We start from the raw sequence: 26,872 nt of genomic DNA, 5'->3' as shown, positions 1-26,872 counted from the left end.
GGAGAGATTCCTGCCAATAAACCAAGCTTAGATCATTACCTCCCCTAATCTGTGAGGTCACTCAGGGCTCAGGGCTTTTCAAGCAATTCAAGCACCAGCAGAAGCAATGCAGAGATAATTAGAGGTCTGTTAATGTCCAAGATAACCTCCCTGGCAAGCCACAGCCAAAGATAACCTTTTCTTCTCCTCCTGAGAAAAGAGGAAGGCTTCCATTGAAATCAAGCAAGCCTCATTCTCTTTAGCAGATTCTGCTGCTGCTGCCCTCATTTCACTTTCCCTCTTAAAGGCATCCAGGCAAGATGCCATCACTACTTCCTGTGGCAAAGAGTTCCACAAACAAATTACATAAGGAAGGTGCCCCAGCCCAGTAAACATTTTGGTTGCTCTCTTTTGCACCTTTTCCATCTCCACTATATCCTTTTTGAGATGTGGCAACCAGAACTGGACGCAATACTCCAGGTGTGGCATTACCATAGATTTGTACAACGGAATTATAATATTAGCTGTTTTGTTCTCAATACCTTTTCTAATGATCCCAAGCATAGAACTGCCCTCCTTTACTGCCACCACACATTGGGTTGACGCTTTCATCAAGCTGTCCACCAGGACCCCAAGATCTCTCTCCTGATCTGTCACAGACAGCTCAGAACCCATTAGCCTATATGTAAAGTTTTGATTCTTTGCCCCAATGTGTATGACTTTACACTTACTGACATTGAAACGGATCTTCCATTTTGCTGCCCAGTCTCCCAGTTTGGAGAGATCCTTCTGGAGCTCTTCACAATCTCTTCTGGTCTTCACCACTTGGAAAAGTTTGGTGTCATCTGCAAACTTGGCCACCTTGCTGCTCAACCCTCCCTCCAGGTCATTTATGAACAGGTTGAAAAGTACAGGTCCCAGGACAGATTCTTGGGGCACTCCACTTTCCACCTCTCTCCATTGCCCATTGATAACCACTCTCTGCTTCCTGGACCTCAACCAGTTCCTAATCCAGGAGAGGACAATTACTGGTAGGTTATTTTTCAGGATCTGGCCTCTGGTAAATCAGACAAAACTATAGACAGACACCCCTCTAAGTTTAACTCCTCTTCCACCACCACCCCACTTTTTTGAGGGTCACAGAACATTCCATGATTTTTGGCTCAAAACCTGCCCTCGACTTATCGGTGAGATCAACTTTTATGCGGGTGTCTGTATTTTGTGGGGGTGCTGGTGGTGGTGGTGGTGGTGCTGGAACAGCACAAGCAAAACTCAGTATCAAAAACCAGAGTGCTGAAATCAGACAAAGCACTGGTTTAATCCCTTTGGGTGAAGCACACAGCCTTACCCACCAACTTACAGGGATAATGTGTCCTGTATCTTCTCTCAGAACAATGAATTACACTTCACTATTAACAAATGCAGCTTCCTCAGCATAACAACATTTAGGAAAAAAGATATATCTATCTATGTGTGGTGGGGACCAGAGCAGGGTTTCTCAACCAGTGGTACTCATACCACTGGTGATATCTGAGGTGGTGTCTGGTGGTATGCATGGGAACCCTGCCCCTGACTTCCACTGCCTGGCAGTGAGACCATCAATCCAATGCAACAAGCAGAAGTAGGAAGTTCAGCTCAGTGGGTAGAGCTCCAGCTAGCATTTTTTGCACACTCAAAAAAGCTCTCCCATTCACCTTGAGCCTCCTACTGGTGTTTGTTTCATTGCATCTGGCCTCACAGATGCATGACGCTGCTGTTCCATTAGTCATTCTTGGTTCCTACCTGCTGCTTGTAGTTTTGACATTAAAAAGTCCAAATGATTTCTGTAGGAAAGTTAAGTATGTTCTCAAATCTCTCCAAGCAAAATCAATCACACTTCAACATACTTAAGCAATTTCTGCCCAACTCTGCATATATGAAACAGGTGTATATGTGTACACCTGTGGGCTGAGCAGAAATGGATTAATTTTACCCATGATCTGCCATGTGTTTCTAAAATTAGTACAGTTAAGAATGTAGCAAGCAAGGGCTACTTATGACTTGACATGCAAGTGGACATTAAAAATAGTAATTTCCTGGTTTGGAATAAAATTATTCATACTAATATAAGTATTGCTTACACACGCATGCCCTATAGACTTCATTAAACAAACTGTGTATTACAATAATTATTTTTCCTGAAAAAACTAAAAATAATGTAATTGCATGATCAGAATTTACAAATGTGTTTCTCATGCTTTCTTCACCATGAGAAACATGCTCTCTGAACTATGAAACCAGTTTTCATCTTCAACAGCCTAATGGCAGTAACAGCCACCATTAAAGCAGCTAAAGTAGGTTATGTAAGGAGTAACCCTGCACATGCCTGATCTTGTCTGATCTTGGAAGCTAAGCAGGGTCAGGCCTGGTTAGTACTTGGATGGGAGACCGCCTGGGAATACCGGGTGCTGTAGGCTTATACCATAGTCTTTCGAGACTGAAGGTTGCCAACCAACTCTTGTGTGTATTTGCCTGTTAAGCAGGGGCACAGAAAAGAAAATAACCAAACACATTTGCTACTGCATTCATAGTAAAGTAAAACCTAAGTTAATTTTCAGAATATACTATATGATATATGTCATTATGAATTTGTTATGTATTTAGTTTGAAAAGTAAGTCTTTATAAATTTCTGTTATGTATTTAGTCTGAAAACCAATCAGTGAGCATGATCATTGTATATTGTAACAGCAATGTCATGAAGCAAAATGAATGCCTAAAAACAAAAGATCTGACCTTTCCTTGCAAAAATCACTCTTGGCTAGTCACATTTTGGTATAAGAATTTTTCTTTTTTTAAGATTTGTATTCAACAAATGTTCCGTTCTTTAGTTAAACCATACATAACAAACAGGAAGAAACATGTGCTCCTGCCCTCAAGTCACCCCATCATGCTTAACAATTTTCATCTGTTTGGTATAACATTTACAAGAAATCAAAATAACTTTGAGCACATCACTGCCTAGGAGCTTATTCGTAAGATCAGACTTTCCCGGATGTAGACAATCATGACCTCCATGTCTTATGATTCTCATAATGAAAGCTGCTAGTTCAACCATCAGGGTGTTCACAAACCTGTAATGCTCATTCAGCATATTAAGTGGAAAGATTATGCAGCTGATCCGAAAATACTGGTCAGCAATCATGCCACATGACTGATGACCACACTGTGACAAATATGATTGTATTGCTTAGAATTATGCTTTCACATTGAAATGTACATGCAGTATGCTGAACCAGAGGATCTTATGAATAAATCGTATGTTTGACATGTTATGAAAATATAGGTTGATTAAAGGGGATGAAAAACTATGGATAGGGCAGATTTCACTACATTTCTTCAATTAAAAACAGAAGCTATACAAAAACTCAACCCTGACACCTTGCAAACTATCATTACTTACAGGTTGAGACTCATTATTCCTGAGGGTTCTGTTCCAAGAACTCAGGGGATGGCAAAAAACTATAGCACTATAGCAAATCAGCAAGAGGGAAAGAATAGAGAGGGTGATAATCTCTGCCATTTAACCTTCTTTCACATGCTCAGGGGGAAGGGAGGAGAGAAGCCTTCAGAGAGAATGATTGATGGATTGTCAGCAGGCTGCCCTCTGTGGCATTATTAAAGGACTGCTTTCTTTTAATTTAAAGGGCCCTGCTCATCAGCTTTGAGATAGAAATATCTGTGAATTGTATGACTTGTATGACTGTCTCTCTGCAACAGTAAAAAGCAGTTTTTTAAACTGTGATTTTAAAGGGCTGCATTTTTTCCCTTCTCCAGGGATCAGCTCATTTGCAGGGGCCATTCATGTTGAGTCAAATCCGTGTATAAAAAAATCCGTGTATAAAAAGGCTGCACCTGTATTTAGAAGATCGATTTAGAAGATCGAAAGAAAAATCAAATACGCTTTCACAGACTCATAAATAACTATACCAAACTACGTCCCCTGTATATATATGGGTCTATATTTGGAGTCCTTCATCCACTTCTGTAGGGTGTAGTAGAGAATTAAATATACATTTTAAGTAAGAGGAATTTGATGGACAGCCAAGAGTACCAGATACATTTTTCAGTCAAAGTAATACATTGGTGATATTGTCTCAAAAGGTGTGATGCCAAACCCCCCTGAAATTGACTGGGTACTTCGTTACTATCAACAATCTTTAAATTAGTCCTTCCGGGTACTGACATTATTGTGGTTTTTCAGCAGTATTCAATCAAAATAATGGGGAAAGAGTGTGTATATGCATGCACATATAAAAATTATGACTATATTAGTCATAATGGAAATCACTAGAAATGGAATACAAGAGGAACTGTTCTCATAAATGAAAGGTTTGATGTGACATGTGTTTACCAGGACTTAAATCTAATTAAGAAAAAGGGAAGCATTAGCAGCACTAAAATATTTATTCTTATTATTCTGCTCCAGGCTTATTGAAGTGTACACAGTAAATGCACATCCATTTCATTAAAGCTCTTGAAAGGATTTTCCCTGAAAAGCTAATTTATCTTGCCAAATGCAAGTGCCCTGCAACCAATCATGAGTTAAATAAAACGTCTTCTCCTGTAGGTGATGGGCAATATGGAATAGCTCAAAGAAATTTATTGCAAGCCTCATGATAACACATAGCTCATAGCTGTGAGGTTTACAGAGCAAACCTAAAGTGCATTTGAGCAATCCCTGTGCCAGCTCAGAGTGCTGTAAATGTGCTGTAAGGTGTGTTTGTAGCTACTTGTGAGCCGGCTGCACTGGTGCAAAGACCCATGCCAGTTTGGCAGCGCTATATCTGATCCCTGTGCCAGGAGGCTCAGGTAAGGTTGAGCTGAGAGGCACAGGGGCTGGGAGAGGGTGGTGGGAAGGTATTTTAGAGATGTGGAGGGTTTTTTTTTCTGGATAGGTAGAGGGCAGAGCAGAGAGATCAGGCCCAGGAGGGGGCAGGATCAGCAGTGGTGGTGCATGCCACATCCAAAACACCTTCCAGGGCTCTGGATTTGCGCCAGTGATATAGCTGGTGCGAATGTGAGAAACCTCATAGGGGTGGCTGGGGATTTACCTGGAGTAAGGGGAAATATATCCCCTTATCCCGAGGAGACCTCCAGGTGCCTCTAGAGTTGCATTAGATGCAGCGCAGGCCATGAGACCTGGCTGCATCAACGCAGTTTAGGATTAGGCTGCCCATGTTCAAGCCACTGCTTAGGAAATCTATATTAAACACACCCACTGTCAATATACAAGGAGCACTGGCATACACACATTACCAAAGGCACAAAGTAAAAACAGAGTGCATTTATAACCCAATGCCAAAGACAGCGATTGACACACTAATTTGGACTTGATCCTACATGCCATTTAGGAATATTTACATAGCACCATCGATATGCTACATTGACACAGAATGAGATAGGAGTTTCCAACTCCTGAGGGGTTTATAATTTAGACAGATACAAAGAAGTGAGAGAAAACGGGGGGGGGGGGAAAGGAATGGAATACAATATGCGGTTGTTTCAGTTGCTTGTACTTTAGTTAGCGTGGGCAAGGTGTTGCGCAAGAAGTTGTTTCAGAAAAGGTGGGATTTAAGATGGGATTTGAAAGAAGTCTCCATAACTAAACAAACATATAGGAACTCTCCGCTAAACTTTATGAGCCCAACCCTATCCAACTTTCCAGTGTAGAGGCACAGCCAGAGGCTGGGAGAAGGACAATGAAGGAGAAAGAGACTCCATTACAAGCCACTGCACAGGATCAGCAGGATTGCTGGAGGATTGCTGGAGGATTGCCAGAGGAACTAATTGCTCTCCCTTCTCCACCTGTGGCCAGGTAATTTCCCTCACAGAGGCAGAGCCAGAGGTGCAAGCGGCAGGACAAGAGACCAAGGACTCTTGGCCCATGGCTCTTCACCTGTGGATAGGAGCCTGTGAACACCAGGACAAAGCATCTGGAGGCAGTAAGCATCTGGTAAGGAAGCTTTAAGCTTTCTAAGGATCAATAGATCGCTACACAAGATGCAAGCTATGCAGTCAGGAAGCCAGAAGCAGGGTGGGGGCTATCCAGTGTTCTGCATCAAGTGCCGCAGGCATGACTATATGCCTCAGGGGCATAAGTCATGGGTGTGCCCTCAGTGCAAGGAGCTCCAGGGCCTCAGGGAGCGGGTCTACTCCCTTGACGCCTTGGTGGCCGACCTGGAAAAGCAGAGGAAGGTAGAGAGGGATCACAAGGAGACTTCCAGGGACGTGCAGGCTTCGTCCCATCCTCAAGTGGGCAGCTCACTAGCTGGCCAAGAAGGAAGTCTTAGGGCAAGAGGACGTCACTCTGGGGAGGAGGAAAAAAATCCCCTAGGGCTGGGGTTGGCAACCTGTGTTTTCAGAGCCGCATGTGGCTCTTTCAGTCCTCTGATGTGGCTCCCCAGTGGGGGCTGGAAGCAGGGCGCCTTCCCCTTGGCCTCCGCCCAGCCAGACCAGCCCCGAAAGTGCCTCACTCCAGCGCTGGCTGCTGGTGAGTGCGGGGCACCGCTCCTCCCTGCAAAGCTGCAGCTCCTTCCCTGCAAAGCGCCCCCCCCACGCGCGCGCACAGCAGCTCCTTCCTCAGCAGGCAGGCAGGCAGGGGCAGCGCTCTCCTGGACCTGCTCTCCGCGCCCCACTGCGAGTAGGAGCGGAGGGGGGGGCAGCCGGGCACCTCTTCCCTGCGCTCTCCCTTCCTTCCCCCTGCAGCAGGCAGGGGGCTGAACAGAAGAGGCGAGGCTGGTTGGAGAAGCGCGGGAAACGCAGCGCTGCTGAGGCAATGGGCAGGAAGGAGCGAGGTGAGCTGCATTCCTGTCCACACTTCCCTGGGAGGAAGCCCGTTCACTCTTCTGGGGCTGACTTCTGAGGAGACAGGCAGAGGAGCCTGTCCACACTTCCCTGGGAGGAAGCCCCGTTGACTCTACTGGGACTGACTTCCGAGGAGACAGGCAGAGGACGTCCCTGGTTCTGGTGTTATGTGAGAGTGTAAAGAGCATCTCCCTATCCACTCTGTCCATCCCCTGCATAATTTTGTATGTCTCAATCATGTCCCCCCTCAGGCGCCTCTTTTCTAGGCTGAAGAGGCCCAAACGCCGTAGCCTTTCCTCATAAGGAAGGTGCCCCAGCACCTATAAGAAGGGGCTACATTATAAAAATGGGACCTGTAAGAGGGGAGCGCATTATAAAAGTTGCATATACAAGAGGTGAGTGCATTATAAATTGGGACATACAAGGGGGAGTAATAGCTATAAATCTCTTTATTGTATTGAAAAATACTAGTCATTAGATTTTGTATTTCATTGTTCCTCTTTTACATTACTGTGGAAAAGACACAAAGATGACTATTTACTGTTGGTCAGGATTTTCTGCTAGGGAGGGCACCAGCCCAAGTCTTGCCTATAGCACCAAATTGGCTAGGACAGGCCCTGGGAAAATAAATTAGTATTTAATTTAAATGTATTTTATTTTAGCTCTTTCATTTTTTATACGTAATTCTAAATTTAAGGTTATGGTGATCTTGTAATTAAAATATGTTACATATTGTTTTCTCTGTAGCAGTTCATTTCAAAAATGCAACACACTATAGTTTTTTTATACATAGCATAAAGGTAAAAAAAACTATATATGCAGTGTTATCTTCATTTTAGATGTCAAAAGGGTTTTGTGGCTCCTGAGGTTTTCTTTTCTCCAGAAAAGGGGTCCAAATGGCTCTTTGAATGTTTAAGGTTGCCGACCCCTGCCCTAGGGGGATGGGCCCGTATCCATTTGCAGGAAGGATACTCCTCGGCGGGAGGTGGGTCGAGAACTTCTAGTAGTGGGCGATTCATTATCAGGAACGCGGGGGGGGGGTCTGTGATGGAGGTGTGGACCGCATGGTGACTTGCCTGCCATGGTACAATGGTTGCAGACCATCACTTCTTGTCTAGATAGGCTGATAGAGAGTGCTGGGGAGGAGGTAGCTGTTGTGGTGTATATCAGAACCAACGACATGGGGAAGTCTGGCCGGGAGGTCCTAGAGGCCAAATTTAGGCTACTGGGTAAGAAGCTGAAAGCCAGGACCCAAAAGGTAGTGTTCTCAGAACTGCTGTCTGCTCCATGTGCAGGGCCAGCTAGGCAGGCGGAGATCAGGGGTCTCAATATGTGGATGAGAAGGTGGTGTAGGGAGGAGGGGTGTAGATTCATTAGGCACTGGGGAACGTTTTGGGACAAGCGGGGCCTGTACAAGAGGGACGGGCTCCACATGAACCAGACTGCTGGCGCACAATATTTAAAAAGTGACAGAGCGGCTTTTAAATTGATCTCTGGGCGAAAGCCGACAGGAGCCGAGGGGCATCCGGTTCGGGACTTCTCATCCCTATGGAATGAGGATGGGGAGGTTAGAGAACAACAAGGCAGGGACAGAGTAGGAGTAGGAATTGGGAGCAGAAACATGATGAGATGTGATAGCCCATCGAGCAAAGTGAGAGACTGCAAGGATAAAGGAGATAATAAGCAGCCCATCTTGAAAGACTTCATATTCCAGTGCTTTTATGCAAATGCGCGAAGTCTCCAAGCAAAGATGGGAGAGCTGGAATGTTTGGTGACTAGGGAAAACACTGACATAGTGGGTATAACAGAAACCTGGTGGAATGCGGAGAACAAGTGGGATACCGCAATCCTGAGCTATAAACTCTATAGGAGGGACAGAGAGGGGCGTGTTGGTAGTGGGGTGGTCATTTATGTTAAAGAAGGGGTGGAACCCAGCAAAGTAGAGATTGAAGGCGGGTCCAACTCCACCATAGAATCGCTGTGGATTAAATTACCAGGCCTGAGAAGCAATGTAATACTGGGGGCGTACTATCGTTCTCCGGATCAGAAACCAGAAGGGGACCTTGAAATGAGGAAACTGATCAGAGAGGTGTAAAGGAGGGACAGGGCTGTAATCATGGTGGACTTCAATTATCTTCACATCGATTGGGTCAATTCATGCTCTGGTCAGGAAAGAGAAACGGTTTTCTTGACATGCTAAATGACTGTGCTTCAGAGCAACTAGTGATGGAGCCCACCAGAGGACTGGCGACTCTGGATTTAATATTATGTGGCACTCAGGACCTGGTTAGAGAGGTAAATGTTACTGAGCCATTGGGGAACAGTGACCATGCTGCAATTAGTTTCACCATGCATCTTGGAGGGAGAGTGTCAAACAAATCTAACACAAAAAACCTTTGACTTCCAAAGGGCGGACTTCCCTCAGATGAGGAGGCTATTTAGGAAGAAGTTGAAAGGGAAGGTAAAGAGGGTCCAATCTCTCCAGCGTGCATGACGGCCCCTCCTGACTAAGCAATTAAGTCAGATAGAGGTTAAAAGAGAAGATGTTTCAGACCTCATTGATAAATTAAAGATCAATAAGTCACCGGGCCCTGATGGCATCCACCCAAGAGTTATTAAGGAATTGAAGAATGAAGTTGCTGATCTCTTGATTAAAATATGCAACTTGTTCCTTGAAATGGCCACGGTGCCAGAAGACTGGAGGATAGCAGTTGTCACACCAATCTTTAAAAAGGGAAGGAGAGGGGAAACTATAGGCCGGTCAGCCTAACATCTATACCGGGTAAGATGGTGGAATGCCTCATTAAAGATAGAATCTCAAAACACATAGACAAACAAGGCTTGCTGAGGGAGAATCAGCATGGCTTCTGTAAGGGTAAGTCTTGCCTCACGAATCTTTTAGAATTCTTTGAAAAGGTCAACAGGCATGTGGATGTGGGAGAACCTGTGGACATTATATATCTGGACTTTCAGAAGGCGTTTGACACAGCCTTCTGTGTTACCACTCAGCCTTCTGTGTTCTGACACAGCCCTCACCAAAGGCTGATGAGAAAACTCTACAGTCAGAGAATTAGAGGGCAGGTCCTCTCCTGGATTAGGAACTGGTTGAGGTCCAGAAAGCAGAGAGTGGGTGTCAATGGGCAATTTTCACAATGGAGAGAGGTGAAAAACAGTGTGCCCCAAAGATCTGTCCTGGGACCGGTACTTTTCAACCTGTTCATAAATGACCCAGAGGCAGGGTTGAGCAGCAAGGTGCCAAGTTTGCAGATCACACCAAACTTTCCCGAGTGGTGAAGACCAGAAGAGATTGTGAAGAGCTCCAGAAGGATCTCTCCAAACTGGGAGACTGGGCAGCAAAATGGCAGATGCCACAGAGAGTAGTGGCAAAATCATGGTGAATAATACCCTTCCTTTAAATTTCCATCAGTTAATTAGGGAGTCAACAAGTATAGATTTATTATCGGCCATATTGAAGGAGCCTGATCCCTTTGCCCAAATCCAGTCATTTGCCAAGGCAAGACTCTACATGGCTTTTCTTGATCTAAGACCTGCGTGCTCTTTACACTCTCACATAACACCAGAACCAGGGGACATCCACTAAAATTGAGTGTTGGGAGAGTTAGGACAGACAGAAGAAAACACTTCTTTACCCAGCGTGTAATTAGTTTGTGGAACTTCTTGCCACAGGATGTAGTGATGGCATCTTGCCTGGATGCCTTTAAGAGGGGACTGGACAAATTTCTGGAGGAAAAATTAATTACAGGTTACAAGTCATGGTAGATATGTGCAAGGTAGGGGTAGGCTGCCTCTGATTGCCAGATGCAGGGGAGAGCACCAGGACACAGGTTGTGTCTGTTGTCTTGTGTGCTCCCTTGGGTACTGTGAGATACAGGAAGCTGGACTAGATGGGCCTTTGGCCTGATCCAGCAGGGCTCTTCTTATGATCTTATGATGCAGCTGCAATGCAGCCCTGAGATAAAAGATCAAGGCCTGCAAGACAGCCCACCACCACCACAGGATGGAGCGCACACCCAGTTGGCACAGCTTCATTAGTGCTGGAAAGCTGGATAGGATTGGGCTCTATGTGAACTCTCATACAGCCAGGCAGCAACTGGAAATCTCATACAGCCAGGCAGCAAATTTGAGGTAACATTGCATGCATAAGGATATGGATATTAAACTGGCCTTTTCTCACTGCAGCTGTACACTGAACTGATGCATAAAACATTCCTTTAGCACAAGTGTAAAACATTTTTCAATTCAGTAATGCGACAACTGTTAAAATAATTCTAAATCAGCAATAGAAGCTATGTAAAAAGGACAGACATATATTTGGTTCAAAGAACAAAACAAAATATGAAGCACTGGAATATGGACCACATGAAAAGTCATGCAATTACAAAATTTCAAGGAAACTTACCATTATTGATCAGGACATGAAGCGGGCAATTCTTTGCTTTAAATGCGTCAACAAATTGATGTATGGACTTCATGGAAGCCAAATCACAGTATAAAAACTCCACTGAAATAGGATTAAAAGAAAATAAACAGCAGTTTAGAGTGGCAATTTCTCTATACAGTCCTTTAAGAATATCATGGAAGAAGCCTGTGAACAAAGAAACATATCTGTAATTGCATACTGTTGGTGCTCACTTCCTGCTATGCATGCAATCTAACAGAAGACTTGCTTGGCCCCACTTCAGCAGGGTGGTTTTTAAAAATGAATGATAAATTTGTGCTACTGGACACATACACAGGTTGAGTCTCATTTGCAAGGGTTCCCTTCCCAGCACTCTGTGGGTGGCAAAAAATGCACTAAAGCAAATCAATTTAAAAAACAAAGTCTTTTTGCTCCAGTGATTTAAAAACAGCCTTGCTGACCTTTTGTAATGCACACAGAGGCAATCAGTCTTTCTCCAGGTGCTTAGGATTCACTAGGAGGCAGCAATCCCTCCCTTCACCCAGAGCCACAGTAAGGAGGAAAGAATGGAGGTGATAATCACAGCCATTTAGCCTTTTTTCACATGCTCAAGGGGAAGGGAGGGGTTGCCTTGTACCTGGAGAGAGAATGATTGATGGATTGTCACTTGACTGCCCTCTCTAGTATTTAACAATAGCCTCATTAATGCAGACTGTTTTCCTTTAATTTAAAGGGCCTTTCTCATTACATTGAGATAGAAAAATCCATGGATTTTTCCACAGGTGAAAAATGCCTGTAACTTGGCATGACTGTTTCTCTACAACAGTAAAAAGCAGTTTTTAAAACTGTGATTTTAAAGAGATGCATTTCCCCTTCTCCAGGGATCAGCACATTCCTTCTCATTTGCAGTGGTCATCTGTGTTGAGTCAAATCCCTGTATAAAAAAATATGTGTATAACAAGGTTGGACCTGTACTTAAACTAAGGACCAATAAAAGAATAACTATTGCTTGATTTTTTTAAAAAAATGAACAGACCTTTTCTAAAGCAAACAGCATGTGAGACGGGAATAGCTGATCTGGATCATGATCATGGTGAGGGAGCAAAAGGTTAAAGCTTGCTCCTTGACTGCAGTCCTGATTGGATGCAAGGGACACCAATGCTTTTCCCATCAGGGATTTCAAGTATGCATACTCCAATGTGCATATCACCTAATTTGGTCCTCCTTTGGACTACTTCACAATCCCAGAAACCAAGTACTTAAGAACTGCCATAGCAAGTCCTCCTGCATTTAATTTAAAAAAAAACCACTTAGTTGTATATGCAAGGTGTAAACAAATTCAACATTTATTAAGGCAGGGAGGGGAGACACCACCACACTGAGCATACTATACCAGGAACAGCATATTTAAGGAAGATATACCAAACTAAGTACTTGGACAGTGAGGAACAAAGTGAAATGAAATGCAATCCATTGTTTATCCAGATATATGATTAGAAACAGCTATAAGAATTAGCCTTTATTTTTATTATTATTTTTATTATTAAAGGATAATCCAGTAAGAGGACTTAGAATTGTTTCCTAAATATCAGCTTCGTTCAGACACCTGCACAAAAATAAGTAGTAAAAGCATTAACTATAACAACAAAAAATGTTTGTTAAGTCTGTAAGTTGAAATTTGGCCACAATCCATAGTAAAAGTCTTAGCAAACATCTTAGAAGACATTTCTTTTTATTAGACGTCTTCTCAGTTCTCAGCTTTTTTAACATCTGGTTTTCACAGCTTTGGGATTTTAATAAGACTGCTTGCTGCTGCTCTTTTCTATTATAATGTTTTTTAGCTGTTTTAAGATGTTCTTAATTGTGAAGGGTTTTTAAATGTATGATTTGTATTTTTAATTGTGTTTTTATGTTCTTTGTATTTCAAAAAATTGTTCCTTCAGGGAGAAAAGCAGGGTAGAAATACAGTAAGTTAAGTAAGTAAATGTTTACCCTTGTTGAAATGAACTGAAAAAAGTGCTTGACTTTGGCTGGTTCATACCAAGTATACTCAGTGTGCCTCAGTTCTAAGTAAACATGCTTAAGATTTGGTGGCTAGATTGTGATCAAGTCTAGCCATCACAGAAATAACCAGAATGTGAAGAGAATGTCTTATACTTTCCCTACCAATATGTTCACAGACAACATATTTTGCATGCATAATAATTATGGGCAATAAAAAGCAAAGTAGGAAAAACAACAGAATACAAACAAGCTCAATAACTTTCCCATTTAGACCTAATTGCTACATAAGCATTTAATCCAATTTCTGTCTAAAAGTTTCAATGTATCCACCCATTAATCTTCAAAATTGCTAATAATTTTGCTTATACTCCAACTTGGTTAGCATGATGGGACCTTAAATCAAATTTGTCCTTTGCTTTGCTATGCAATTCTAATTTTTTTTCCCCAAAGGAAAACTAAAGAACAGAAAACATTTGAATCTAAAAATGGAAACTCTAGCGGTACCCACTGACAAATTATCCTCTGTTCTAAAATCAATTCCATTCAAGTGTCAGTCCTTCACACACACAAAAACGCTTCAGCAACAGGCGCGCTGGTTGTTTCTTTCTTCAGAACCAATACGTTTTTGTCATTCTTACTTAGGTAATATGTTCCACAAAGACAACACAGGTACATGTTTATCAAAAGTGGGGAGGGAGGAGTGAGAGCAGAGAACACAAAATGAAAATTTGCACAGAGTTTCACAGCACCATGTTTTGATTTTTGCAGTCAACCTATGGAAAAATCCACGTGGAATTCACTTTTCAGAAGGGGTTTAAACATATTGGGTTTCTGTATAAAGCTACCAGATCGTCACCCACAAAACTTTGACAGGTCATTTTTCCTGATCTTGCCAACATTGGGATGAACTACAAGCAATACGAGGGGTAAGATTTTCATATGCTGATGCTTGTAAGATGGCTATGAGATCCTCTCCTAGAGATTTTGCCCATAACTTTAAATGCTCCAAGGCACCCAAACAAGTTACAGCCACTTTATCTGTGTGTGTGCATGCGCATTTGTTCTGTGGACTAGTTTTACACTACAATCCTGAACATGTCTCCTAAGAAGTACTGTAAAACCGTGTCCAGGATTGCCCAATCAGCCAAGGCAATCTGGCCTGGATCACCCTGTTCAGAATAATCCCCCCATTGTTTTCATGGCCAGGAGAACAGCCAGCAAAAGCCCCAGCCATGCAAAAATGCACTGATCAATATCCCTGTTGCCTTCGTGGTGAGGGAAATGCACCTGCAGGAAAGCTGGATGCCTGCACAAACCTGGGAAGCTGGTCATCAAAGAGGTGGAGGGCAAGGGCAAAGGCTAAGTTCCTCAAGAGAAAAGTGAGGAAAAAGAAACTCTGAGGCCTCTTACAAAGTAGAATGATGCCACTGTATTAAATGTATTAAATGTTACTCCCAGGAACATGTATACAGCATTGCAGAAGGTTTGAGTACATTTCAGCCAAACACTCTCTTTTTGGTATGTAAAACTGAACATTTGCACCTAAAGCAAAGAAAAAGTTGTAATATGTTCCATAGTTCTAAAAACTATACACATATTATCTCCATAGTTCTAAAAACTACACACACATTTCAACAGGTCCCAATAATAAAATTTGTGCACTTTCTCTTCTTTGTTTTAACTGTTTTAACTGGATTTAATTTTGTGCGGTACACAGGACCTGGTTATAGATGTAAACGTTACTGAGCCATTGGGGAACAGTGATCATGCTGCGATCCGTTTTGACGTGCACGTTGGGGGAAGAATACCAGGCAAATCTCTAACAAAAACCCTTGACTTCCGACGGGCGGACTTCCCTCAAATGAGGAGGCTGGTTAGAAGGAGGTTGAAAGGGAGGGTAAAAAGAGTCCAGTCTCTCCAGAGTGCATGGAGGCTGCTTAAAACAACAGTAATAGAGGCCCAGCAGAGGTGTATACCGCAAAGAAAGAAGGGTTCCACTAAATCCAGGAGAGTGCCCGCATGGCTAACCAGCCAAGTTAGAGAGGCTGTGAAGGGCAAGGAAGCTTCCTTCCGTAAATGGAAGTCTTGCCCTAATGAAGAGAATAAAAAGGAACATAAACTGTGGCAAAAGAAATGTAAGAAGGTGATAGGGGAGGCCAAGCGAGACTATGAGGAACGCATGGCCAGCAACATTAAGGGGAATAATAAAAGCTTCTTCAAATATGTTAGAAGCAGGAAACCCGCCAGAGAAGCGGTTGGCCCTCTGGATGGTGAGGGAGGGAAAGGGGAGATAAAAGGAGACTTAAGAGATGGCAGAGAAATTAAATGAGTTCTTTGCATCTGTCTTCACGGCAGAAGACCTCGGGCAGATACCGCTGCCCGAACGGCCCCTCCTAACCGAGGAGTTAAGTCAGATAGAGGTTAAAAGAGAAGATGTTTCAGACCTCATTGATAAATTAAAGATCAATAAGTCACCGGGCCCTGATGGCATCCACCCAAGGGTTATTAAGGAATTGAAGAATGAAGTTGCAGATCTCTTGACTAAGGTATGCAACTTGTCCCTCAAAACGGCCACGGTACCAGAAGATTGGAGGATAGCAAATGTCACGCCTATTTTTAAAAAGGGAAAGAGGGGGGACCCGGGAAACTATAGGCCGGTCAGCCTAACATCTATACCGGGTAAGATGGTGGAATGCCTCATCAAAGATAGGATCTCAAAACACATAGACGAACAGGCCTTGCTGAGGGAGAGTCAGCATGGCTTCTGTAAGGGTAAGTCTTGCCTCACAAACCTTATAGAATTCTTTGAAAAGGTCAACAGGCATGTGGATGCGGGAGAACCCGTGGACATTATATATCTGGACTTTCAGAAGGCGTTTGACACGGTCCCTCACCAAAGGCTACTGAAAAAACTCCACAGTCAGGGAATTAGAGGACAGGTCCTCTCCTGGATTGAGAACTGGTTGGAGGCCAGGAAGCAGAGAGTGGGTGTCAATGGGCAATTTTCACAATGGAGAGAGGTGAAAAGCGGTGTGCCCCAAGGATCTGTCCTGGGACCGGTGCTTTTCAACCTCTTCATAAATGACCTGGAGACAGGGTTGAGCAGTGAAGTGGCTAAGTTTGCAGATGACACCAAACTTTTCCGAGTGGTAAAGACCAAAAGTGATTGTGAGGAGCTCCAGAAGGATCTCTCCAGACTGGCAGAATGGGCAGCAAAATGGCAGATGCGCTTCAATGTCAGTAAGTGTAAAGTCATGCACATTGGGGCAAAAAATCAAAACTTTAGATATAGGCTGATGGGTTCTGAGCTGTCTGTGACAGATCAGGAGAGAGATCTTGGGGTGGTGGTGGACAGGTCGATGAAAGTGTCGACCCAATGTGCGGCGGCAGTGAAGAAGGCCAATTCTATGCTTGGGATCATTAGGAAGGGTATTGAGAACAAAACGGCTAGTATTATAATGCCGTTGTACAAATCTATGGTAAGGCCACACCTGGAGTATTGTGTCCAGTTCTGGTCGCCGCATCTCAAAAAAGACATAGTGGAAATGGAAAAGGTGCAAAAGAGAGCGACTAAGATGATTACGGGGCTGGGGCACCTTCCTTATGAGGAAAGGCTACGGCGTTTGGGCCTCTTCAGCCTAGAAAAGAGACGCTTGAGGGGGGACATGATTGAGACATACAAAATTATGCAGGGGATGGACAGAGTGGATAGGGAGATGCTCTTTACACTCTCACATAATACCAGAACCAGGGGACATCCACTAAAATTGAGTGTTGGGCGGGTTAGGACAGACAAAAGAAAATATTTCTTTACTCAGCGCGTGGTCGGTCTGTGGAACTCCTTGCCACAGGATGTGGTGCTGGCGTCTAGCCTAGACGCCTTTAAAAGGGGATTAGACGAGTTTCTGGAGGAAAAATCCATTATGGGGTACAAGCCATGATGTGTATGCGCAACCTCCTGATTTTAGGAATGGGTTAAGTCAGAATGCCAGATGTAGGGGAGAGCACCAGGATGAGGTCTCTTGTTATCTGGTGTGCTCCCTGGGGCATTTGGTGGGCCGCTGTGAGATACAGGAAGCTGGACTAGATGGGCCTATGGCCTGATCCAGTGGGGCTGTTCTTATGTTCTTATGTCTCCCCCTTTACTTCCCAAACCTCTTTTGGCCCACCCCAACTTCTATTTACTGGCTTCACTAAGAATCATTAATACATGATGCATTCTTAGGCAAGTCTGGGAGAAAGAAGGAATCTTCATGAGACCCAGAAATGGGTCTTTCAGGGCTAAAAAGACTTGGAAATGGTGTGCTTTGAACATGAAATGGTAGGAGCCCTGATTTTCATGCTTTTTTGTTTTTTAAAAGGCATTTAAACTTGTCCCCCCCAATGTCCACGGATTTCGGTTTCCAAGGGGGGTCCAGAACAGAGTCTAAAAATAAAGTTTCACTTTACCAGCTGCTCAAGCTCTGTTTTTATCCTTTCTACTATGGTGAGGGAAGGGTGTTCACCTCCCAGGGTGTTGGCTGAGTTCATGTTCATTGGATTGGGATCATTCTGGTGGCCTTGTGTTCCTCTCAGCCTACCCTTTGAAATGGACTGAGGCACGGTCACCTACTCATGAGTAAACATGCAGGTGAGGCTCAGTTTCACTTTCCATAGGGTTCAATACATTTTGCTTATCAGTTTGAAGGGGGGGGGACTTCTTTCAAGTATTTTGGGAGCCTACATTCATTAGATTGGGACCATTCTGTTTGTGTTGCATTCCTTTCAGCCTATCCTTTGAAAGAGACTGGCGCATGTTCACCTACTCATGAGCAAATGCATACGTGCAGTTCAGTTTCACTTTCCATAGGGCTCAAAACATTTTCTTCTTATCACCTTGTCAGTTTCAGCTTCACGACCCACCAACGATTAGCTCGCGAGCCACTGCTGGGTCGGTTTAGGAAACACTACTCTAATAACTTCCAATAGTTCACAGTGTAAGAGGGCAGGGCTTGTATTCTTAAGAATGGTTTAAATACCTAATTAGTACCATATGGCTTAAAAGCAGTAACACTTTCATCAAAATAAAGCTATAATCTCCTCCCTCCATTCAGTACTATGCTTCATAAAATGCCTCCACCTTCAATATACATAAAAGGCTAACTTTTTAAGAATACAAGATTTTGCTTTCTTTTCAAAACAGCTCTTCCAGGATGAGATGATCCAGAATGACTGCAAACCACCTGACAGCCATACCACATTCAGTTGTTCTGTGAGCTGTGAAAGAAGATGGCAAGTGATCATAAATTCTTTCCCAGTTTTGGAAACAACCACAACCTTATTTACTTGGCAAACAAAACTCTGCTTCATAGGGCAAAGACAGGAGACAATCAGCTATTTAAAGCCCAAACCATACAGAAAATCTTTATACTAGATGTTGAAAGCTTGTGAAATACTAAATTGCCACTTCGGCACAGTCATTTGCCAGAGCAATTTTAATTTTGTAACAACCAATTTTATCTATAAAAAGTTTTTATTCTATCTTCAAACACCAGCTAACAAGTAAAAAACAAAATTAACATAAAAACAATGCAGTGTAAAACAGAGCAACAGTAGAACCCCTAAAACAGCAAAGACAGGAGTAAATTTGGACTAAGTTCCTGCTTCCTGTTAGTCTCTATAATTGCCTGCAAGTTCAGCTCTTCATTTAAGGAAGATTGTTAAACGGGAAACACTCGCAGCGTAGGCACTTCAACATAAAATGAAAGTATAGTAATGGGTTCATGGGGGTGATGTATGGGGTCACTATTCATACACGCATCCACAGTTTCCATATATGCAGGGGGAGACAAAATCCATGCATATTCGGGGGTTCACCTGTAGGTACTTTGCTCTTACATTCCTTTAAGCACCCTGCAAATTCATTCTGCAGTCTGTCCTAATCACCATTCCATTTTCATAATTGTGCATGTTAAGGAAGATATCAGGAAAAGAGCAGGCTGGCTGAAGGGAGTAGTACCTACTGGTTAGTGCTCATTCACCCTTTCCTGCTCTCCACTTTTCCTTTTTAGTAGGTCAGCAGCTGAATGAGAAGGGAAACTGGTGGTTCTAGCTGCTGCCAACATTCCAACTAAAAAGATCAGGTAAGTTGTCTAGGTAAAACCCCTTTTGAGAGCACTGAACGCCAGTTTATTTACAGGATGGCTGCATGGATTCCACTTTTCCAGATCGTGAAACCGGAAGTGGGACATGATCTTTACTTTTAGACTTTACTAAGCTTGGGGAGCCCCACAGAGGCTCCCTGCAACTCTGAGAAGATCCTGCTGATACTGGTGAGTAAAATGAAGCCCCTGTCACCCCTGGCAGTAGCTTGATCCTGGGGAACACATTGCTGCATTCCCTTCTCCCGTAAAAGAGAAAAGACAAAGCTTCTCAGGCTGGGGTATCCCAATGCCCGTTTGAGAACCTCTGGATGGTACAGCAATGTTAGCAACAAGGGTAAATATTTCATAGATGCCACATTTCAAGACAGCATCAGTCTGATTAAATAAGGCATTGTCTGCTTTTAAGGTTGGTGTCACAGGTGCTCTGCAAGGACTGCGCAACGCTGAGCAATCTGGTGCCTGGTACAACTTAAGTCAGCATCTCATCTATTCTGACGACTGCAGGATTTTCATATTTTGTGTGACTGTCAGCATGCTGCAAGTTAAGACTGAATGCTCAAAGATCCAATCCATTTCAAGATTAACGATCAGCTGCATTGTGTTAGAAAAATCCATAATTTTTTCTGATTTCCTCCTGTTAAATACCACCTGGCTTCTTGATATCATTCAACGAAATACAAAAGGATTTGTGAATCACCACAGAAATCCTATCCTTAAGCTTCTGTAAAGTCTTACAGTATCAATGTGGGGAACAGCTGTGACAGGCTTGTGAAAGTTTCTAAGGAGGTTACTGCCTGATGCATGAAGCAAAGGAAGATGACACAATAATGCATGGAGACAGAGATGTTGTCTCCTACGTCTTCCTAGGTCTTTTATAGGAATATGAGACAGTTTTTCAGAAAAATATAAACACTTCAACAGAAGAATTAAAAATGACTGAGTGCAACCCTATATTGATGGGATGCAGGGATCTTGATATAATGTTTCTGGTGCTTCAAAACATCATTGGTGCAAATGAACAGCTAAGACAGTGTTTCTCAAACTGTAGGTCAGGACCCACTAGGTGGGTCGCAAACAGATTTCAGGTGGGTCCCCATTCATTTCAATATTTTGAAATAATATAATAATATATTAGACTTGATTTTACCATGGTATGTGATTGCATTTGGGGAAATGTTACAGAGCTGTACTTTTAACAGGCTACTATGTATATTCTTTTAACAATGTTAGTAAATGGGACTTACTCCTGGGTAAGTGTGGGTAAGATTGCAGCCTTGGATTGTTAAAAATTTTCCTTCTTGATAATGTCACGTCCGGTCATGACATCACTTCTGGTGGGTGCTGACAGATTCTCATTCTAAAAAGTGGGTCCCGGTGCTAAATGTGTGAGAACCACTGAGCTAAGAAAACAGACCTCATACTGCCATTGTTACGGAAGGCAACAAATAGACCAGCTTCTACAAATAACATGCTTAACACACATTGGGAACTGCAGCTATTACTTGGTGGGTAATTTTGAATCAATGAGTCAAGATTAGAACCACCACCTCCATGTCTTGTCACTATCCTGTTCCTATATTATGTAGCTACTGCATTCTCTATGGACTCACATAACACCAGAACCAGGGGACATCCACTAAAATTGAGTGTTGTGAGAGTTAGAACAGACAAAAGAAAAGATTTCATTACTCAGCGTGTGGTTGGTCTGTGGAACTCTTTGCCACAGGATGTGGTGATGGCGACTCGCCTGGACGCCTTTAAAAGGGGATTGGACAAGTTTCTGGAGGAAAAATCCATTACGGGCTACAAGCCATGATGTGTATGCGCAACCTCCTGATTTTAGAAATGGGTTATGTCAGAATGCCAGATGCAAGGGAGGGCACCAGGATGCAGGTCTCTTGTTATCAGGTGTGCTCCCTGGGGCATTTGGTGGGCCGCTGTGAGATACAGGAAGCTGGACTAGATGGGCCTATGGCCTGATCCAGTGGGGCTGTTCTTATGTTCTTATGACTGGATAACGTTTTTCTTTGAAACCTGTATTATGTAGCTACTGCATTCTCTATGGACTGGATAACATTTTTCCTTGAAACCAGCCAATCTTCCATAACTGCACTGATACTTTGTGATTGACACTTCCCTTAGCTATGAACAGCAATAGCAGACCTGTCTTAACATGTGACAACTGTAAAACATTTTCTGAGATGTTTATGGAATTTATTTAGAAATAAAAGTTATCCTTCAGAATGTACATACAGGCATCTTCCTTCCTGTTCATCATTCATGCACAGCACAATAAAAATTAACTTAATAATTTTTAAATTATTAAATTTAAATACAATAATATTTCAAATCATTTAACTTGCCATATGCAATCTACCTACAAATGAAATTAGCAAATTAATATAGAAACTAATTGGCAGAGCTAACAAAATTAATTTTAGGCCCTTTGTACCCAAAATAAATTTTCCTAACACTATCATCCCTGGTCTGGCACCTGATCACCCTAGCTCAGCCACTGTAGCCCTACTGTGACAAAACAGTCTTCAAAATGGACTCACACCCATAAACCCTTGGCAGATTTAGTGTGATACAAAATATTTCCAACTTACAGATGTGGCTTACATAGACCACAGAGATTTATGCTCATCTCATACATTTAAGAAAAGTTATCTATTGTACCTCTCTCATTTCGTGCTTATTAAGTTCATCTTCATAGTTCAGGGTTCACTTATCTAGGCCAGTGTTTCTCAAACTGTGTGGGTCAGGACCCACTAGGTGGCTCACGAGCAAATTTCAGGTGGGTCCCCATTCTTTTCAATATTTTATTTTTAATATATTAGACTTGGTGCTACCATGGTATGTGACTGCATTTGGGAACCTGTACAGACTTGTACTTTTAACAAGCTACTATGTATCATCTTTTAACAATGATAGCCAGTGGAACTTACTCCTGGGTAAGTGTGGGTAGGATTGCAGCCTAGTATTGTTAAAAATTTTCCTGCTTGATGTCACTTCTGGTTATAACATCACTTCCGGCGGGTCCTGACATATCCTCATTCTAAAAAAGTGGGTCCCGATGCAGAATGTGTGAGAACCTCTGATCTAGGCTTTAAGTTAATTAACATAGTCCAGCAGACCACTTAGTCTACACTTACTGCTGTTGTAAACAGACATTGAACTTCTCTCACACATTTAAGCTTTCAATTGAAACGGTCACAGATTGTACCTCTTGCTTTCTATGGCCCAGTGTTCTTCAACCTTGGGATTGGGGCACCAGTGGGATCACAAAGCTTCAGTTGTGGGGTCGTAGCAACTTACGGGAATGAAAAGATTTGAAAACTACTGGACCGGAGCATCACCAGCTAAAGGGGGAAACTTCTGGTGTACTTCTTCAGGTACAGGGAATGGCATGACAGGGTGGGCAGACAAGGTCTTGGGAAGGGGCATGATTAACAATGGGCTCCCCAGTCTCATACGTTATCTAAATATTGGGGTTGTGGCAGGAAAAAGGTTGAAGACCACTGCTATAGCCCTTTAGCCCCACCATCTTTCTCCATCCCCATCTTTTGGTTTCAGGATATCATTTCATGCATCTGATTAATTGGGATGCAGTCCGTAAAAGTGCTTCATAAAATAAACGTGCTAGTCTTTAATGGGCCACCAGACACTTCATTGCTTTTACACAGATTTCATTGATATAAATGTGGTGTGCTCTCCTCCCACTCCTCTTAATCAAATTCCATCATGTTTGAAAGCATGATAATGAAATGCACAGATGAAACAAGCATTAGTTATCTGAAAATTACAGTTAATTATACATAAGCTACAAGGGTTATATTTAATGGATCAACAACACCTCTCTAGATGTTTATTTCTATAACACATAACTGACAAACCAGAGAACCAAAACACTTTCTTACCATTTCCCTACTGTTCAAACTGTAGGCTACTGAAGAGATTTTCCAGTACAAGCACTAAAAATCACAGTATTCCTTCCATGTAACAAACTATAGGTACAGGTAGAGCCTGTTTATTCACAGATTTTACATCCGCAGATCTGGATCAACAGAGGTCTCCCAGACCTGCGTTAAGCCAGACCAGCTCCAGCTAAACCCTTCGAAAGGGGCTTCCCCAATCCTCCCAATGTCTATTAAAGGCATAAAAAGTCACTTCCGGTTTTCGCCTGAAAACCAGAGTAGCTTTTTTTGTGCTACAGGGCCACTCTGAAACCACGCAGACATGTGTGACCTCTGCAGGCTTAAGGGGCCAAAATGGATTCCCTTATCCACAATTTTCGGTATTCGTGGGAGATCCAAGAATGGATCCCCTGCAGATACCAAAGCCTCAACTATAGCGATTTCACACATTGAGTGCAGAACAAAACAACAAAGATGCTTCTGTTGTATTTGTGAAGCAAAGCAGATGTGGAAGACTGTATGGGAGCATACAGAAGCTGCTTGCAACTGTTTGGAAGAAGAATAGAAGAACTCTTTGGAAGGAGAATAGTGGGGGGGGGAACACAGTCTGCATCTATTACAGTGTAGAGGAATTTCGTCATATTCTTGTGTGCATGCTAGATTAATGGCTTCAGGTTCCAAAACATTCCCAGAATCACAAGATCATCAATGCCTATGACAGGTTGTCAACACCAAAAGAGCAGTAGCAGAAAAAGTACAATACACATTTTTGGTTAAAGCTACAAGGTCTTCCATGTATACAAAATAAGGTAGCAGCCAATTTTACTACCTCCAGGAAGGGAAAAGACAGCAGGAAAAAATTATGTCAATGAAGCAGTTGAGCAGGGTGGTGATAACCAGTGAGATTTAAGTTCTGGAAGGGGATTCAGAGAGTATTCAGCCCCTCCCCAAAGCCCTCTTTCTTTGCCAAAAATGTTCACCATCAAACATTCAGGGCCCTAATTTTAGATAATATAAAGAAAGGAATGTTCAAAGTTATCAAAGAACTTGCTTGGTGCACCACAGGAGAACTTTTTTGCCTCATTTTCCTTAAAACTAAGGAAATTCTTCAAACAAAATGCTTTGCCTCCTACACTTTGAAGAAACACTAAGTAGTCTAAGAAGGAAATAAACTCATGATTTCTGACTACCACCAGATCAACCAAAGTTAAAGAAAAATAAGTTAGAGTAGCTATAGCTAGAAAATGGTCAGATGATTTTTAGTATTTTTTCCCCACATTCACAGTCAAAATGAATTCATACTTCTTAACACAACATGCCAATACACCATGGCTGTGACTGCTTAACCTGAGAACCAAATCAAAAGTATCTTCCACATTAGAACAGGGATGTGCCCATTGGATGCGCATTTAAGCAACAAAAACAACCAGTGATTTGGGCAAGAATTGAGCAATAAATCTAATTGATTGCTAAAATACTTGTATGGCACATCTCTGTTTTTCAAAACCTTTTTTCAAAAGAGGAGAATGGTCACTTCAAGATACTGAACAAGTTGGTTAGACCAAAAGAAAGAGTATTGTTCAGTACAAAATTTACAGCTTATCAGATGCAGTTAGTACAAGCAGCAGTGTGTTCTAACTAGCATTCATCGACATAAATGTACCTGCTGTTTAAACTAATCACCAAAATTTATGTGGCAAAAGTCTTTTTTCATTTTCTTGGACTGCATCAACTACCTGCAACCATGTATGTTTTGCAAACTTGGTGCTGTAACCTAATTACCATGTGTTGTGTGACTAAGCATGAAGTTTAACAGAGTTGTGTAATGCAATGGTTAACTCTGTGTTCAAAGTACTGAAGTCAAGGGGACATAAAAAGCTCAGGAGGTAACACTGGTTGACATTCAGTTGCATAATCTCAACTGTCTGTGATGGCATGCTCATAAATGCTATAATTTAATATTACTTTCATTTGCTTGTAGCATACCAGGTGGCTTGGGGATAAGACAAAATCAAACCAGAGAGACCAGCAAAATTTGAGACTTTGTTCAAGGTGAGAACAGGTAGGAGCAATGAGACAGCAAGAGGACAGGAAAAGAAAAAAAAAACAGTCATATAAAGGAAAGAACTGGTTTTTGGTCACCCTGTTGTGCTTACCTATAAAGCAAACTAATGAGATCTTGGGAGTTGGCTCAGTTGAATGAAAACAGGTCCAATGCTCCTGTACTGTTGGGAGGAGAGGTGGTTAATACAATAGGCCATTAGGCTATGAAAAGTAGCCTAAATTAGTGGGGGGAGGGGGGGAGGTGCAATGCTGACAGCATTCTTTGAAGAAGTACATCCTGGAAAGTGGGAGGAGAGAGAGTGAGGTGAAGGAACCTAACAATTCTTCACTTGACTTCTTTCAATCCAAGTAAAGCAGTGGTTCTTGAACTTTTCTGGCTTGCACCTCCCCTGATCCTTGTAGCCATTGGCCACAGCTCCCCATTACACCACATCTCAGTTACCTCCTAAATGGGGGTGAAGGTGTTATAATTATACACTAGAAACAAGGCTGCCAGCATTCTGAGGCTCCAATCCTAACCACACTTACCTGAAAGTAAGCCCCATTGAGCAAAACAGGACTTAATTCTGAGTAGACCTGGTTAGGATTGTGCCCTGAGTTTGTTAGCAGCACACCTGGAGGATTTTGGAAAGGGAGGTGGGAAGTAATGAATTTGCAGGAGAGGAAGACTTTATTTTGTGTGTATCTGCAAATTACAAACTGATGCAAACTGAGACCTAGAGACTGTTTGGCTGGAATCCTAACCCCACTTTCCTGGGAGTAAGTGCCATTGAACACAATAGGACTTACTTCTGAGTAGACCTAGCTAGGATTGTGCCTTTTGTCTTACAATAGCAGCCAACAGAGTACCCCCCCCCCCAAAGGAGGCAGGAGGGAAAAGGGGATGGCTGAAAAGAAATGGGGATTTTTTATTTTTAATCAATGTTTGGAGACAAAGCCATCAAGAATGACTTTTTTTCTTTTTTGAAGGGGGAGGAAAAAGAGAAAGATGAGGAACCTGGGTTAAGCTGACACCCCAAGTCTATGTAGGTCTACTCAGAAGTAAGCCCTATTTGAGTCAATGGGGCTTTCTCCCAGGGAAGTGAGGAAAGAATTGCAGCCAAAGAGCAAGATTACAACTCACCCCATAGATGGGGGCTGCTCACACACATACACACCCAACATGCAGATGCCACCCCTGTTCCCCCCAGGCAAGATGGAGGAATGCAGGCTGGGGCATTTGGACATCCCCCCACCACTAGGAGCATGCTTGTTCCTTCCTTCCCAAGCAGCCTTGACCAAGCCCAGGATGCCCAGGGCAAGGGGCACACTGGGAAATGTAGTCCTTGGGGGCAAGGGTGCACATGGAGAGAGCTCCATGCTGAGATGCAGCACCTCTGCCTGCCTGCCCAGCCAGCCTTATCTCCCACCTCCGCCCAGCATGTTTCACAGCCCTTCCAGCCTCATGCTGCCCCACCCAACTCGTTCACAGCTGCAGAAAAGCAGCAAGTCAGCAGGCAGC

The 26,872-nt window shown here is 42.9% G+C and overlaps 1 protein-coding gene across 2 annotated transcripts in view; it reads right to left on the bottom strand.

Moving 5' to 3' along the window:
* ZBED1 (zinc finger BED-type containing 1) overlaps positions 1 to 26,872 on the bottom strand; it is a 133,122-nt gene that overhangs the window by 47,481 nt on the left and 58,769 nt on the right. For both annotated transcript variants that reach the window (XM_066621648.1, XM_066621649.1), the window contains one exon: positions 11,244 to 11,345. In XM_066621648.1, coding sequence (XP_066477745.1) covers positions 11,244 to 11,345 — 102 coding nt within the window. The remainder of the gene's footprint in view (positions 1 to 11,243; positions 11,346 to 26,872) is intronic.

Source organism: Tiliqua scincoides, chromosome 3 (assembly GCF_035046505.1).
Source record: "Tiliqua scincoides isolate rTilSci1 chromosome 3, rTilSci1.hap2, whole genome shotgun sequence".
In the NCBI taxonomy this organism is placed as follows: domain Eukaryota; kingdom Metazoa; phylum Chordata; class Lepidosauria; order Squamata; family Scincidae; genus Tiliqua; species Tiliqua scincoides.
This window is presented reverse-complemented; position numbering and strand designations above follow the sequence as displayed.